The 16,285-nt window shown below is 38.4% G+C and overlaps 1 protein-coding gene across 1 annotated transcript in view; it reads right to left on the bottom strand.

The window, feature by feature from the left end:
- Nucleotides 1-16,285, bottom strand: part of CPED1 (cadherin like and PC-esterase domain containing 1) — a 148,522-nt gene that overhangs the window by 106,882 nt on the left and 25,355 nt on the right. Inside the window, 2 exon segments of the mRNA XM_050324204.1 lie at nt 6,916-6,991; nt 8,883-8,989. Of these exon segments, the coding sequence (XP_050180161.1) occupies nt 6,916-6,991; nt 8,883-8,989 (183 nt within the window).

Below are 16,285 nucleotides of genomic sequence, written 5' to 3' on the forward strand. Positions count from 1 at the left end.
TATTTGACCTATTGGATGAAACGACTCTGAAACAAAAGACTCTCCTATGGATTATACATTATGAGGATGCTAAAGAAAGAGAGAGAACCTTTAACACTCAGTTTTATAACCTATGCATTTAGAAAAGGGTGGCTGTGAAACTCAAAGTAGATAATGAGTATTTGAAGGAAATTAGGAAGACTAGGGCAATCCTTGCCCCCAGTGAAGTCCTGGAAAAATTTCCATAGATTTCACTGTAATGTCATTTCTTGTTTGTTACTTAAAACTCCTGGCATGGTCTTGACATGGGTTTCAAGCTTCATTTGTGATGTGCACATTGCTGCAGGTACAATATCCCACCCACTACTGACTATATTGATCCAGCTATCCTTAAAAGGTTTTCATATTCAAAAAACACAGTAATCCTGCCTTCTGTAACATAGTTAATCTGAAAGCAACCCACTCTGAATATTTAGAATGAAGAAATGTCAAACTGCTTATGATTTCCGAAAATTTAAACAATCCTTAATATGTTTAGTATTAAAAGCCAAATAATTTTATAGTAAAGAAGATACAGAGGGAAATTAATTTAAACTGTGGGTTGAAATGCACTGAAATTCATGCCAAAAGCACCCTTGAAGTTTCAGAGTTAAAAAGATAAAATGAGGATCATTTGTATGACGTTATTTATTTTCCTCTTTAAAAACATCACCAAATACAGCTCCAGTTTAGATTAATCATTTACCATGTTTATTTTCTCTCTGTTTTGGCAGGTGAATGAAAAACAGTATTTACAGTATTTATTGAATACAGTGTTTGCTTTTTCATTCCTAAAGCATTCTCACAGGTAAGCATTAGAGGTCTGGGTTTTTTTTCCAATATTTTCCACAAGGGCTACTTCTTCTGTATGCATTTTCATACTAGAACTTAATTATACAAATAAGCTACAAAACTCTGGAAAAAGCAAGTCAATGAAAATGCTGGTTGTTACATGATTACATGATTAGAGCCACAATTCTGTACTAGTAACAGGGTAGAATATAGATTAGTGTAGGCCAAGTAATTAAATTAATTTGGCTGCTTTTACTTCTTTTAGACTACTCATATTTGTTGTTCTTACAGAAGAGGTCTGCCAGTGTTGTAAAACCAAAGAAACCCACATAGTTTATAATCAAATTAACTGAAAAGAATCAGATATTGGTTTCATTAGCCATTTTTGAGACTCTTAGCAACTTCAGTAGCAGAAAGGTAATAGGCACAAACCCAATCAGAGCTGGTGTACAAACATTTACAGGGACCAGCTGGCAGCAGAAATGATAACTAAAAAAAAAAAAAAATTCATATTCCTGTCAAAGAGTTGTTGAATTATTACAACAGAAAATAAATTTAATCTATGGTTTCTCTTGTCCATAGGTGGCTCCACTGAGTCTTTCTTCCTACTCTCAGCTTGTAACCCTTCCCACTGAATCCACAGTAACCCAGGGACACTGGGGACAAGCAAGAGAGATTTGCCAGGCAGAAGGAGAGGAAAGCTGGCATGGGGTTAGCACCAGACCATAAACATAACACACAGTGAGAGCACAGTCACACAGCTGGACCATCTTGGCTCTCCCTCCTACACAATTTCATTAGGACTATGCCCATCCCAAGACCTGTCGTGTGATTAATGCTGTTGGCCAGTCTGGCAGGTGATCAGAAGAGCACATAAGTCTGCTAAACACTTGTAAAGTCTCTGCACTTGTGTCACTAATAAAAAGAAACACAGAAGCCGTGCAGCAAAAGTATTTCTTAAAAAAAGGATCAGTGATCTGTGTGAGTAGATAAAACAACTATGCATGGCACAGGCTGGGTGGGCCCTGGAAGTGATGCAGCAAGACAAATTCTTATATGGGAAGACAGACTAGTTTAGAATCCTTAGGGAACAGAAAAATCAGGGAGGCAATGCTATAAGCAATTCTACTATTTTCCCAGGCAAAACCTGTCAAAGAGACTCTTTGCTGTACCTGTTTCCTGTGCCTTAAACTGAACCTGAGCAACTCTGCTCACACTGTGGACCTTAGTGCTCTACAGCTCTCATCTGAGTGTAGTTCCAGGAGGCAGCCAAGCACAGTTTTTACCCCACCTGTGGTGTGATACCAAGTATGAACACCTAAAATCTCTCTGACAGTCATTTTCCAACCTCAGAAAGCTTCTAGGTTTGGGTTGTCTGCAGGAAGATTTAGTTTCCAGATCACTGCAACTGCTGCAGTTTTTGCTGATCTGCACAATAAATGCCAGGAGAATTCCTTCTCATCCATTAGCCATACCAGAACCTCCTCATGGCCCAAGTCCCACATAGTGACCAGACATCAGGCACTTGATTAAACAGTGGGCCAAATGACCTGCAAAAGCAGAAGAGAAACCAATCTTCTCATACTGAGCAGCAAGCACTTGTCAGTGTTAAAAGTTAGGATCTGTTACTATTCTTATCCCTCCTTAACCTCCTTGCTTCTCTCCTAAAAAGCAGTCATCACTGGTATGTGCATAATTTTTCCCCCCACAGAGATAGAAGGAATATGAAGTGTCAGACTGACAAAAATATTTTCTATTAAAGAGACAAAGCAAAGAAACAAGCACTGGCATAGGACTGTCTACAAACCATTTTCTTTCCTATAAAACAGGGGTATGAGAATGGGCATGCTCTCTTAAATACAAAACCTAGCAGTTTAAGAGTTGTGCAACAAGAAATAGAATAACATTTTTTTAGAAAAGTCTTTACCACTGCTTATCAATATCAACACTGTCATAGCACACAGTAAATCCAGTAATCCCATCCTCTCAGCCTTGCTGCCTGATATTTCTTTCTACTAGTTACATAGATTACTATGTCTTTAATAGATGACATAACTCTTTTTGTTTTCACTTTTACAGGAAATTGCTTGGCTCCTTGGAGGCTAACTAAATGACAAACACAGTAATAACAAACCCACTGATCCTCTTCAACAGGAATTGCAGAGAAACCCTGTTGACTCAAACACACGAGTGAAAGTACATGACTGATTTGAAAGGAAACAAACTGTTCTGTGGAGGAAATACTGATGAAAACTGTTATTTCTGTGAAAAACTTAAAAATTGAGGATCAAACAAATCCTACTAATTGGCAACTTAGCAGTTGTTGGGAAGAAAGATCTGTTGGAGAATGCAAGCAAAAGAAAGTGGAAAGAGCTGGCTTTATCAGTTGAATGGAAGGGGAGTATCTGAAGTCTTGCCTCTAGAAATTTGTTTTACTAATGCCTTTTGGTCCATTTAACCTGAAATCAAGTTATGTACCCTTCTGGTTCTAATTTCACCTTCTATGGATGAATTTCACTCATATAAAATTACATTTCACATATCCAGTGATACTAAATGGGATTAATTTCTGCATTGAAACACTTTGAGGTCTGGTCTACACAAAAATTACCCCACTTACCACAGTCTAAGTTCCCATTCCTGTCAGTGGACATCAGTGTAGTCTATACAGTCAGTGTGGAGCAATTCAGCTAACACTAAATTATGCTGAAAGTAAATGCTCTTTTCGGCTTGCTCACTCTAAATACCCAGTGTTAAATTCAGGTACCTACAAAATCTATTGCCATCTAGGACACCACAGGATATCCCTCTGAACCTTCAGCTGCTGGACCAAAAGGACCAAAACGTCCTGTGCCAAATCTGCCTACCCAACTGAGTGTGTTGTATTCTCTGTGGCATCTCAAGTGGCATAAGAATCTTGTATTGAAAAACTACCTCGGCCCCTAGGCCACATGCTGATGTGGAGATACCTAGATTTAAAAGATGGATTTTTTTTTATTTTTACTTTAAAACACTTCAGCTAATTTAGGTTCAAAACCATTTTTATTGGTAATGGTAGAATAACGTAAAAAAAGGTGATAGGTGGTCTTTTTCTATATGATAGTCCCTCAGCATACTGCTAGAATAATACTCTGTTGCTGGGTGGGCAAAATTCAGACCCCTTCTTTCAAGCACTCACGTTACCTTGATTTCAATGGGATCTCCATATCAGTCACATGGCCTTTTCTCTTTGCCAGGAAAGTACTAAAAATATAAGATGCTTACAAATGGCCCTTCCCTAAAGAGAAAATGTGGTGGGTTGACCCTGGTGAGATGCCAGATGCCTACCAAAGCCTCTCTATCACTCAGCTGGAGAGGTGAGAGAAATTGCAATGAGATGCTCATGGATCAGGATAAAGACAGGGAGAGATCACTCATTAATTACTGACATGGGTGAAACAGACTCAACTAAAATTTATTACCAGACAAATCAGAATAGGATTATGAGAAACAAAACCATCTCTTAAAACACCTTTCCCCTATCCCTCCCTTCTTCCCAGACTCAATTTCACCCTTGATACTCTACCTCCTCCCTTCAGAGAGAGGGGAGTGGAGTCTGTGGTCAGTTCATCACACATTGCCTCTGCCAATCCTTCCTCCTCAGTGGGAGGACTCATATTCCTCTGCTCCAACATGGAGACCCTTCCCACAGCAGACAGTCCTCCATGAACTTCTCCAAGGTGAGTTCTTCCCCTGTACTGCAGTTCTTCATGAACTGCTCTAACATGGGTTCCTCCCATGGGGTGCAGTAACTCAGGAACTGACTGCTTGAGCACAGGTTCCTCTCTCCACAGGTCCTGCCAGGAGCCTGTTCCAGTATGTGCTTCCCACAGGGTCACAGATTTCTTCGGGCATTCACCTCCCCTGGTGTGGGGTACCCAACAGGCTGCAGATGGATCTTTGTTCCACCATGGACCTTAATGGATTGCAGTGGCACAGCTGACTCGCCATGGTCTGCACCAGAGGCTGCAGGGGAATCTCTGCTCTGGCAATTGGAGCACCTCCTCCCCCTCTTTCTCCACTGACCTGGGTGTCTGCAGGGTTGTTCCTCTCACATATTCTCACTCCTCTCTCCAGCTGCTGTTGTGCAGTTGTTTTTTTCCCCTTCTTATATACATCATCCCACAGGTGCTACCACCATTCTTGATGGGCTCAGCCTTAGCCAGCAGCAGCTCCAGCTTGGAGCTGGCTAGAATTGGCTCTGCTGGACATGGGGGAAGCTTCTGGCAGCTTCTCACAGAAGCCATCCCTGTGACCGCCCACTACCAAAAGCTTGCCACAAAAACCCAGTACAGGAGAAAACACCAAACAGCTTATCAGAAGTGGCATACACAAAGTGGTTTTACCACAGTTTATGGACAGCAGTGGAAATGTGCATATTTGAAGGGGAAAGTCCTGTGTGTGGTTAGTGCCTATGGTGTTTTTGGTAGCAAAAGAATAAAACCACTGCAATTAGCCTTTCTCCAAGTAGCAGGGCAAACTAATGTTTTTTAAAGGCAATCTCTTACAATATGAGCAGGACATACCAATTTCTGAAGACCTTGACTTTTTTAGAAATCTGCTTAATTTTTTCTGAAACAGGTATGTATCAGAATACTTTCTAATTCACTTCCAGGGAACCAAGGCACTAGGCATCACTGAAGAAATGCTAAAATTCAGCCAAAACAGAATGTCATTTACCTGGTGTAATATGACTTCACGAAAAAGGACTCTCATGGGACCTGGATAGACGTTTATTACACTGTATGTTCCTTATGATCAGTTTTGACAATGTACTGTGCCAGGAAAACCTAAAGGCCCAATTTAAACTGACCTTCAATGTATAGTTCTTTAAGGGAAACACTTCACAGCTTTTAAATATTGATTCATCTTTAAATGAAACAGCACCAAAATTAGAAGGGAAAATATGGTATTTTTTCGTTAGGAAACATCTAACCTCAAATTTAGTCAAGCATCCAAATGTGAGTTATTTAATCTAAGCTGCTTATCTAGGCCCCATTTACAGTCAGTGATGAGAGGTAATTGGGCAGTAAGTACTTGCAGAGGGTAATTCAACACACCTATTTTAAACACATATTTTAGGATAAAAAGAAGCAGTGTTTGTAGGTGTGTGTCTCTCTCTCCACTGACTTAAATGAAAGATTAGAATACTGCTGCAGAAGATACCTAACTCTAAATGGTTAAATGAGATGTAAAGAATCCTTTCCTATGTGTTAGATTTTAACATGTATATAAAAAAGGTGAGAGAGAGGGAGGGGAGAGAAGGGGACAGGAAGGGAGGGGAAAAAATTAAGAATCAAACATATAATTGCAAATAAGGCTAAATACTAATGGAATCAATGTGGAGTTGGTTGTTATTTGATTACAGAACAAACCAAGAAAAAGACAAAATTTCGTATTAGCAAAGTTTATATTGTGAAGGTAGATCATAAATTGAAAATAGCATCGATGATGGATATTGAGTAGTGTAACTGAGATCATAACGTGTCCCTCTGTAGTGTAAAAAACCCTAATAGAGTGCACAATGGGTTTTTTCCACTTTCTATTCAAAGCTGAATTTTACCCATGGTAAATTAGAATTCTCTGGAAACTCGCCCATAACCTTTAAACTTTTCTGGTTGATGATCTTAATACACAAAGGCTTTATACCAGTAAATTATGTCTGGATGGGAACCAAACTCTGACTCCTACTCCATCTCCATGCCACAACATTTTTGTAAAGCTGAACAAACATACTACACTGAACCCAGGGCTTTGAAGAGTAAACACCAATACACTACATTAACACAAAACAGTCCAAAAATAAGAAACTTATAGCCAAATTATTTCTGCAATATGCAATAGCCAAACAATGCAATATCTTTACCTGAAAAGACACTGCATAACTGTACTCTATATTTAAGTGGCGTCTGAAATGATTACCATTCTTGTTTCATTTTTTTCCCTTATGCATTCATTACTAAAAATAAAACAGAATTTTAAGCCTGACAGTCTTATGTCAGAAACTTCCTGTGACAACTATTAAAAGACCATCATCACATACTGAATTTGAAGAAATTAGATTACCTGAAAAGGCTTTTGTTATCTGGCATAATCCCTCTTTTCTGCAAAGGAAATGCTGGATTTCTGGAAGTAGGTTTACCTGTACGTAAGAAGAGAAGTTTTAATGATTTTATTCAGAAAAGTGTTCTTTTTCCTTCAATGGAAAAAGCCTTCAATGGGTCTGTGTTCAATTTATCAGAGACACTTCAAGCAAAACTCCTGCCAGTGTCAAAAGGAAATTACAACTTTGCCATCCCTGCAGTGTGGGATAATGAAGTTAAGGTGTGGACTCTTCCTCCATGGCATCATAAAATAAAGAGACCTACATCTCTCCTCCTGGCTGCTGACCTTTCACCTGTTTCCTGTCCTCTTTTTAGTTTCTGCAGGTTCTTTATTCTCTGCCCATTACCAACCACTTTCTCTCCCTGCATGGAAATACCCTATACCTCTTGAATAGCTGTGCTTGGGATCAGTAGAAAGCTAATGTAGCTGAACCACATCCAGGCTCTGCAACAAAGAACTATGTTGGCAACAAAGAACTGTGTTGCACTGTGGTAGGGACACGCCAGCAGCGAGTAATGTTACTCAATATTTAAAGTTATCCGAAGGTCTGCGCCATCTGGTTTAAGTCCCCGCTCTGCTGCAGACTTCCTGAGAGAACTTGGACAATTCCTTTGATCACCTTGTGTCTCAGTTATTCACGTGTGAAGCTTCTGGACATTGAAGCATGCTGTAAAGATTATTATATTGCACAGAATTAGAGGCTCAAATATGATAATATAGGCAGAATGAGCAAAACGCAGTTTGCAGAAGCCTGGGATATTTTATGATCTGAGCCCATAATTCAAAGTATGTGTATTTCTAGCAAACTGGAACTGCTACAAAAATTTCAGTTTGAATACACTTAGATAAGGCATCCTGTCCCAGGGAATCTCAGCATACATGCTCCTAGCTCTGACTTCTGTGGACACAAATTGTTTCTTGTATCTTCACAAACTTCATACCTGAGGCACCTTCTAAAAGTAGTTCCATTTCTCCCCAAATCTCAAGTTGCAGTCTATGATTAGGGCCTTACATTATTATCTGTGCCATTTTACTTGAAATGCAAGTCGACTGTACTATAGCTTGGTCAAATATTTTCAAAGACTTACATATTTTTATTAACAGGGTAGTTGTTTATTTAGACATTACATATCTAATTAACTTAAACAATGCCCACAACACACTCAAATGGGGGGAAAAAAAAAAAGCAATCCTGAAAATACCAAGAAATATTGGCCCTACTGATGCTTTGGACCCTCAGTAAACAGTTTGCAGTGCCAGACCAAGGCACTTCATTGAAGGCCCTGGAGGAGAACACTGGTCTAGCTAACACATTATCAATTGCTGGAGCACCGTCACTGTTTGGAGAGGTGCCTAAATTATGTTTACAAAAGAGCAATTACAATAGCTGAAATTCAGCAGTGACATAAGATGTGAAGCCTAAATTTGTCCAGATCTATCTTCTTCCTATGCTGTTATTCTGAAATATTGTGTGCATTTTCTGGTTGTTTCTTCCCATTTCTAAAGTCTGCTTTCCAATGGGATAAGTTGCTTAAATTTCCCTTGACTTCTGTAGACACTTTTGCTGCCATGCTGGGTAATGGTGGCCAAGAACACAAAAGTTCAAGCTCAAGAAGAGAAGAGGGAAACCTGACACCCAATTGTAACAATTTTCAGTATTTACACTGAAACACTTATATCCAAACTAACCTTCTATGTCCAAATGAGGAATTGCTTTTGATCATTGGGTGCGATATAAAGAATTAAATGTTGGTATCTGAAAAGTATTTCCCAGTAAATAGAAAACATGAAAAACCTTTTTTCATTGCTGCTGGACCATGGTGTTGTGGTATAAAATAAGCATTAGATAATTTTCTTTTTATTCAGGCTGAAAATTTGACCTAGCCTGTCCATCCATTCCCACAAAGCATAACACAATAATCTCATACCTTCTGGAACAACTCTAGATTATGCAAGTCTTCTGCTGGAATGCAGCCAGTACCAGCATTTTTTCTGGAAGATAAGCAGATCCAAAGATCCCAAGGGTTTATACCACCTATCCAGAAAAAAAGAAGCACATTGAGAAAGAAAATATCATGCAATTCCTATTTGCGCAAAAAATACTTAAGAGCTAAATCCTAAAGAACACTAAACTATTGGAATGCTAAGTACATGAATTGCTACAGATGGCAGCAGGATAAAAGACATATTTGCTACCAAAGTTCAAGATTTGGAACTATATTTAGGTGTTTCACAGTTGGCACTTCCTGTTGTCCCTGCCTGCTGATGTCCAAACCCTGCTGTTTAGTATTTGGAACATAAAAAGTTCACTAACATGATGCTGCTTTAAGTTGTTTCCTTTTTTTTTAAACTCTTCACCATGCTTACTTATAACACACTTATAATGCAGTATATGCAGTATGATCTTCTGAGGTCTTTATTAGGAAGCAAATTTCACAGGAACTAATACTGGTCATGCAAACAGCAGGAATTTCTAGCCTGAATTTTGGTGTAGTGGCTTCCTAAATATTAGACATCCAACTGCCAGATCTAGAACTGATGTACAAGTGGGAATTAAGTTCCTGGCTTCTGAGCTAGTGCTGATGTTTCCTTTCTGGGGCAAAACTGACCTGTGAGACCATAGGGTTCTATTACCAGAAAACAAGCAACACCAGAATGAGACATAGCTGCTTGAAGAAGAGACAGAACTAAACTGCACCAATTAAAACATCACTATGAATTAGAAGATACAGATAAGTTCTGAAGTTTGCCCAGACCTCAACATGTGCTGCAGTGTAGAAGTGCCAGTGTTCCTTCAAATGAGCTTGGTCAGCTCCCTCACATGGTTATTTGTTTATCTGGACGAGTTAGAGGTAATTACATCTCACAACAGAATTATTACATCTGTTGAGGTCACAATGAATATGTTCAATAAAGGGTAAATCATTTAATTGACAGGATGACAATTAGTAATAACGAACTTCCAAACAAAAAGGCCAGTCAGACAAGCTGCACAACATCCAAGGCAGAGTATAGCATCAGGTCTCAAAGCTCCCTGCAGGACAGCTATTTCAGTGACTGGTTGGTTCTTTTTCCCAAGGTTGGGAAGATTGTATGCATTTTATTCCATTTCGTGCTATCCATCTGTGATGCCTTCCTATTTTGATTTGATTACCCCCTAAATTTGGTTCTACCAATGGCCCACAGAGGCATTCATTTTATTTATTTCCTTTATTTCCTTCTTTGAAATGTATTTTTTTCCTATCCCAATCTTGATTACAAATGTCAAGCAGGGTAAAGATTTCACTTAAGGAGATTTAACACTCAATTTACGTTAAGTACAGTAATGAACTGATTGTACAGAATGGATCCAGGACTATGAAAGTAACTATCACTTTTTTATGTTTATAAGCAGTGTGACAAAGCTGAAGAGATTAATTTTCAGTTACACTACACTTATTATTGCAATGAGTTCTTCAATTTCACATTATGAGAACCAGTATTATGGTATAAAAGTAATTAAGGTATATGAAATTTAGGCAAGACAGATTCTTTACATGCTTCTTTGTGAAAGAAACAACAAAAAACCTCTGCAGGTAAATAAAAATGTCACAGATAGCAAACAAATGAAGCATTAAAGAAATGTAGAAGCAAATACTTCATTTTAGTGCAAAAGATTGGCAATGCTAACAACCTACTCGATAACCTCACCAGCTATGTAATTATCAGATAAGCAAGATGTTATGTCTCTGACTAGTAAACACCTTTGAATAAATCATTATAATTATATATAAAGCACAATGCCTAGTTGTGTGCAAATTGAAAGGGAGCTGGAAGGAACTCCATTTCTCAGAAGCAGCTCATTTCCTTCCCTTGTTTATTGTGACATATCCTGTCCTGGGATGAATTTGATCCCTGACACCAAAGGATATGCTGCACTGTGTAATTGCCTTTATGATACATCAGAGTGATCAATATGAATGTACTGAAGAGAAGAAGAGGAAAAAGGAGCCTCAGATCTGGTGTGTTTCTGAGCCAGTGCCCAGGAAGTAGAGCAGTTCAGGAGGGCTTGAATGTGTGCCATTATTTGTGCTTTCTATTTAGAGTAATTAAACATCTAGCCAGTTATTTCAGTACAGAACAATCAGAACTCAAACACATCTATTTATAGATATCAGGAGACTTCCTATTAGAAAAACAGTGTACACCTAGTGCTGTCTCTCAGATTCAGGCAGACAGAGCAGTATGACTTCTATTTAAATATACTGATACATTCCTAATCAACTACGCCTGGAAAAACATTCTTGGAAAACAAAAATGAAAGAGGCATGTGGTAAAACAGCTATTTATTCTAGAGCAGACTCCTCTGTGAATAGATATAACCTAGAAATTGCCCATGTCACTCCTCCTACAGCTTGACTTTTTGTGGAAAACAAACATTTATAACCATGACACCAACTGACTGTCTTCCTTCTGCAAATTCAACAATTATAGAACTATATCATATAAAAAAATTGCTAGTATTATTAATATTGTAATAAAACCAGTGGCCCATGCAAAGAACCCCAAGCTATCAGGCACCGTGTTTTAACATAGAAGATCCCTTTCACAGAAATTATTTTTTTATAAAAAGCAAGACACATGAGCTAAAACACTTTAAAATAAAAGAGAAAAGAAGAACAAAATGCACAGTATTAATAAAGGTCATCTGAATGGAAAGACTAATTTCAAAATGTTTTTAGAGACTTTAACAAAGAAGCATCAATAAATCCATAATATTCCATCTTCAACATACACAGTGTTTTGCTGATTTCCTGCAGACTTCAAACCAGAAGCAGTCTTTGACAGGACATTTGAAGGGGAAGGTTAAAATGAATACTTCATATCTGAACAATTTAATTATTAGCAACTTGCATGAAGCTTTTTCCATATGACGGACTTTGTCTGTAGTTATGGAAATCCTTTTTGCTTTATTCAGCAAGTCAGTGGAGCTCAGCATGCATAGATCAGTTATTATGAAATCACGTCATGGAGATAGTCTCTACTACTTTGTATTGCTTTGCATTTGGACAAGTAGAAGAGTGGTAACAAGATGAGCATGTTCATGCCCTCTCTGAGCAACTTTTCAAACTAAGATTGTTTAGTTCAGCCTGTTAATTAAGGCCTTGCCTACACAAGGGATACTCATCTGCAGAATGAAATCAGGCAAAGTGAGCTTTATGTGGATACATGCTGGCAGCATGATGCTTTTATTCACCCATCTTTTGCCACCTCTTTCCTCCTCTCCTGCAGTTATTGCAGCCGTCTTCCAGTCCCATCTTAAAAAGCGTTTGTGTACCTGTGACATATACCTGATGTTCACATAAAAATATCAAACCAAGTTGCTATTTCAGCTAGTAGTAGTACAACATTTTGATTCAAACCTGAAGTGACCATCTTTAATTACTTTTATTCTGAGTCAAAGTACATGCTATTCAATTCAGAGATCAATGTTTTACCTTAAAATTGATATAATGTACAAATTATAATTTTCAACAAAATACCGTTTTCATTGGCTTTGACTCCGAGTTGGAATAAAAAAATAATAAAGGCCAGTCTTCGCGAGCGAAGATCCGGGGAAGGTCTTTACACCTTCCAGCCTGCGCATTGGATTTTTTAGGTGAGACACAGTGTGCGCGGAACTGAGCCCACCCTTTAATCCTAAGGTTCATCTGCCGGGGCCAAGCGAGCTTGGACGGTGGCAGTGAGGTCCTTAGGACGTAGGTGGGTTGCCTTTAAGGGCTAACGAGCTCCACCTGCCCGGGAGTGGCCCTGACCGGGAATCGAACCCGGGCCTCGGCAGTGACAGCGCCGCACCCTTAACCACTAGACCACCAGGGGCTCCCCGAGTTGGAATAATTTGAAATAATTAACATAGTTAATGTGGAAAAATAATTCAAAATATAATAGTCAGATAATAGGGAGCAAAACAAACATGTTTTTTAGCAGCAGAGGAAATAGCAATGCAGGGACCAATAAAAACAACTAATTTTTTCTAGAAAAATATTCTGTGGAGGGTTTTTGTATTCTGATATCATAGACCAAAGCTAACAGAAACCAAATGAGAACTGTAAGATTTTGTGGGGTATTAAACTTAGAGATAATTTTCAAGAATTTCTGGAGGTGATTTCTAAACTAAAGTGATCTTATTCCAACCTCTGAAGTTATCACATTTTCCCCATGAGCTATGGCATTGGAGGCTGGATTTTGCAGGAAAACTGTCAAAAGCATGCAACTCTATGGACCTTTTAGTTCTCCTAGGTGTAGACACAGAAAAATATTATATGATTTAATCAAATAAGTTTCATCTCAATATCATAAACTGAAATTTCATTTTGTAGTGCTAAGGTTCCTATTCTGAATTTTGAAAGGAAAAAAATTTGAAAATCAAATAAAATTTTCAGCTTGTATGCTTATCTTCCTGTATTTTGTTCATTCTGGGAAATTAAAAAGCCATTTGGTTTTATTTTTATTTTAACTTCTAATCAATTTGCAATTTTGCACTTGCCCAAACCATACTCTAAAATTAATCCCTTTATGAGCACTAAAAAAAAAGAAGAAAACAAGAGTGAGCACAGATTGCACGAAGTTTGGTGAGAAGGAACATATTTATGGAAGTAGCTGCTTGTGAACAAATCCAACTTTAAAGTACACAGAGAAACATGTTTTACAAAGCAGTATTCATCCCTGATATGTAGTCAATTAATAAGAGTCAATAGGATAGTGGAAGCACTAACGGATGTCTGAAAGACAGAACTTCTGCCTCACTGACTGGGTCTGGGTCCTGGGCTGAATTTTATGCCCCTCAGCATCTCAGAGGGCAGCAACATCAGGCAGGTTGTATGACAGGGTCTGGGGATGTGAGAATTCTACACCTCTGAAGATCTGAGCTTCACTGATAATGCCCTAGGGGAAAACATCCTTTGAAGCCTATTTCTGGTTACAGCAGCTTGGCTGTCTCACTTGTGCAAAGATCAGAATACTGCTTGTTGGACTGAATACTTTCTCTTTGTTAACGATATGTCATTTTACAAGTTTTTGATATCACTGTTTCATTTGTAAGGCTTTCCCTAAATGACTGTCTCACATCTACGTGTTCAGGAATTTTCCCTTTAAAGAAGTAGTTAATGGAAGCATTTTAATTTCTCTTTTGGCGTGGCCCTTGATAGTCATGAGCTATCACTGATATGGACTCACTACAGCAGCAATGAAGGAATATTCACACTGTTGAGTGAAGACAGAACAGGACAAGATGGTGAGGTTTCTGATATTTTCTAAACTATTCTGGAAAGCAGCTGTACACCTGTCCATAGGCAAACCTTTTGCTGTTTCACACAATGTGCTCCATGCCACTTGTTGAGACTGACTGTACTCTGCCATAACGCACAGCCCAGTAATCACTTGCTTAGCTGGACAAATTAGGCTGAAATCTTTTGTCACATTAATTGCAGTGGAGTATTACAAGTGTAAAAAAAAAACCAACCCACAGTATGTATGAAACTGAGATTGTTGGATGCAGTCAATTCATTCACAAAATACTTTGTACAGTTGCTGTATGGTTGGCAGGGAAAGGCTGATGGAATCTTGAGGACAGTCACTATTCGCCCCCCTTGAGGATGATCAGGATTTTTTATTTCTTTTGGCTCAGCTGCCCCCTAGCTAAGGGGATGTGAAGTGCCAAGGGAAGCATTCTTTGTGAAGGAGAGGTTGGCATGAACCAAGTAGAACCAGGCTGCCCTGTGCTCAAGAATTAATGCACAGTCACAAATTAAGTTCAGTATTTGGGGACTGAAATAGCCATTTAAAGTTCTATCACAGTGCCTTGCTCATAAAAATGGGATAATGCTTGACTATTCTGTATCTCTTCTGCAAATGCTGTGAACACATGTTCAGTCTAACTACAAATGGGAATGCATAATGCTTCCACTCTTGTCTCAAAAAAAGAGAGAGTTATTTTATTACTGTTTCTTGATATCAGGAAGGGCCAGGTTGCAAGCATGCTTTTCTTGTCAATCCAAAGGAGAATTTTAAAAGTGAAAAAATAAATGAGTGCAACAAGCCAAGAGCTACCTGTTTCTCCCAGAAATGTTCTCAAATATGGACAGATGTTTTCATTTTTTCACCTGGTCTCAAATTCTAAAACTGCCTTAGACCTGCCTACCAAGTCAAAAAGTTATTGTCTTCACTATTGGAGTAATTGATAATATAAGGCAAATGACTTTCTCTAAAAGGAGCAAAAGGCATAAGTACAAGAACGGATAACTGACAGGACAATCCTTTCTCCATTTATATCACATTGACTCATGCAATATATTAACAATCCTTTCTTCAATCAACAAATTACAATATTATAAGAGAAAACACCAAAAGAATTTTCAGACCCGTAGCAAATATTTTAAAGTGTTTTTCAATTTACAGATAACTACCTATAAGACAACAAAAGGTAGTAGAAAAATAAATTGCAGTATTATTAAACTATATCCATAGATTTTTCTATGCAATCAAAGAATGAGCAGAATACTGGAAATAAAAGTAACTAATTCTCCATGGAATTGTATTAGAGATTCTAACTCTAACAACCTATATGTTTTATCACGGCATAATCTGTCAACTCAACCTATGAAAATACGCTGTCAAAATACTTTCTGAACTACAGTAGAGTTCAAAGCAAACAAAAGGAAAATATGCAGTGCTGATTCAATGGCAAACACATTGGGGCAATTCAAACACTCAAGACTGTTATTCCACTTCTGTGCTTACACACCATGCTTTGGATGAACATTCAGATTACTCTGGTATGTTCTCCACACATGGGTGTTTTTTGCACAGCAAGCATCAGTGAAACCAAAAGCACCTAGTAATCCAATATTACTCTTCTTGTATGCAAGCTAAAATGATTTACATCTCTAAGTGCTCCCAGATGCTGGAATTCTTACTTTATATGTATTTAATACACCAGGTAAGTTACCATAATCAAAGTTGCTAGATATATCTCTCACTTGCACAAAAAACATTGTAGGACTGAGACCTAATTTTCTCTGGAATGGAAGTACTTGGTACCTCGTTAAAGCACAGATGTCACAGATCTGCCAAAGCTCAGCTAATTAATACATCTGTGAAGATGTCTCCTTACTTTCTACGAATGTGGAGAAGGAAACTGTCTGACATAAAAGAGAGGCTACTGAGAGTGGACTGGTATGAAGAACCAGGTGAAAACTGGAAAGAGAGAATGTGGATGTGTGGAGGAGAAGAGTCATGCTGTTCAGACATGGGGATAAGGTTGGGGAGAAGATCATAGGGAGGGCAACTCTAT

Source organism: Myiozetetes cayanensis, unplaced genomic scaffold, assembly GCF_022539395.1.
Source record: "Myiozetetes cayanensis isolate MyiCay16 unplaced genomic scaffold, myiCay2020 scf3, whole genome shotgun sequence".
Taxonomy (NCBI): Eukaryota; Metazoa; Chordata; class Aves; order Passeriformes; family Tyrannidae; genus Myiozetetes; species Myiozetetes cayanensis.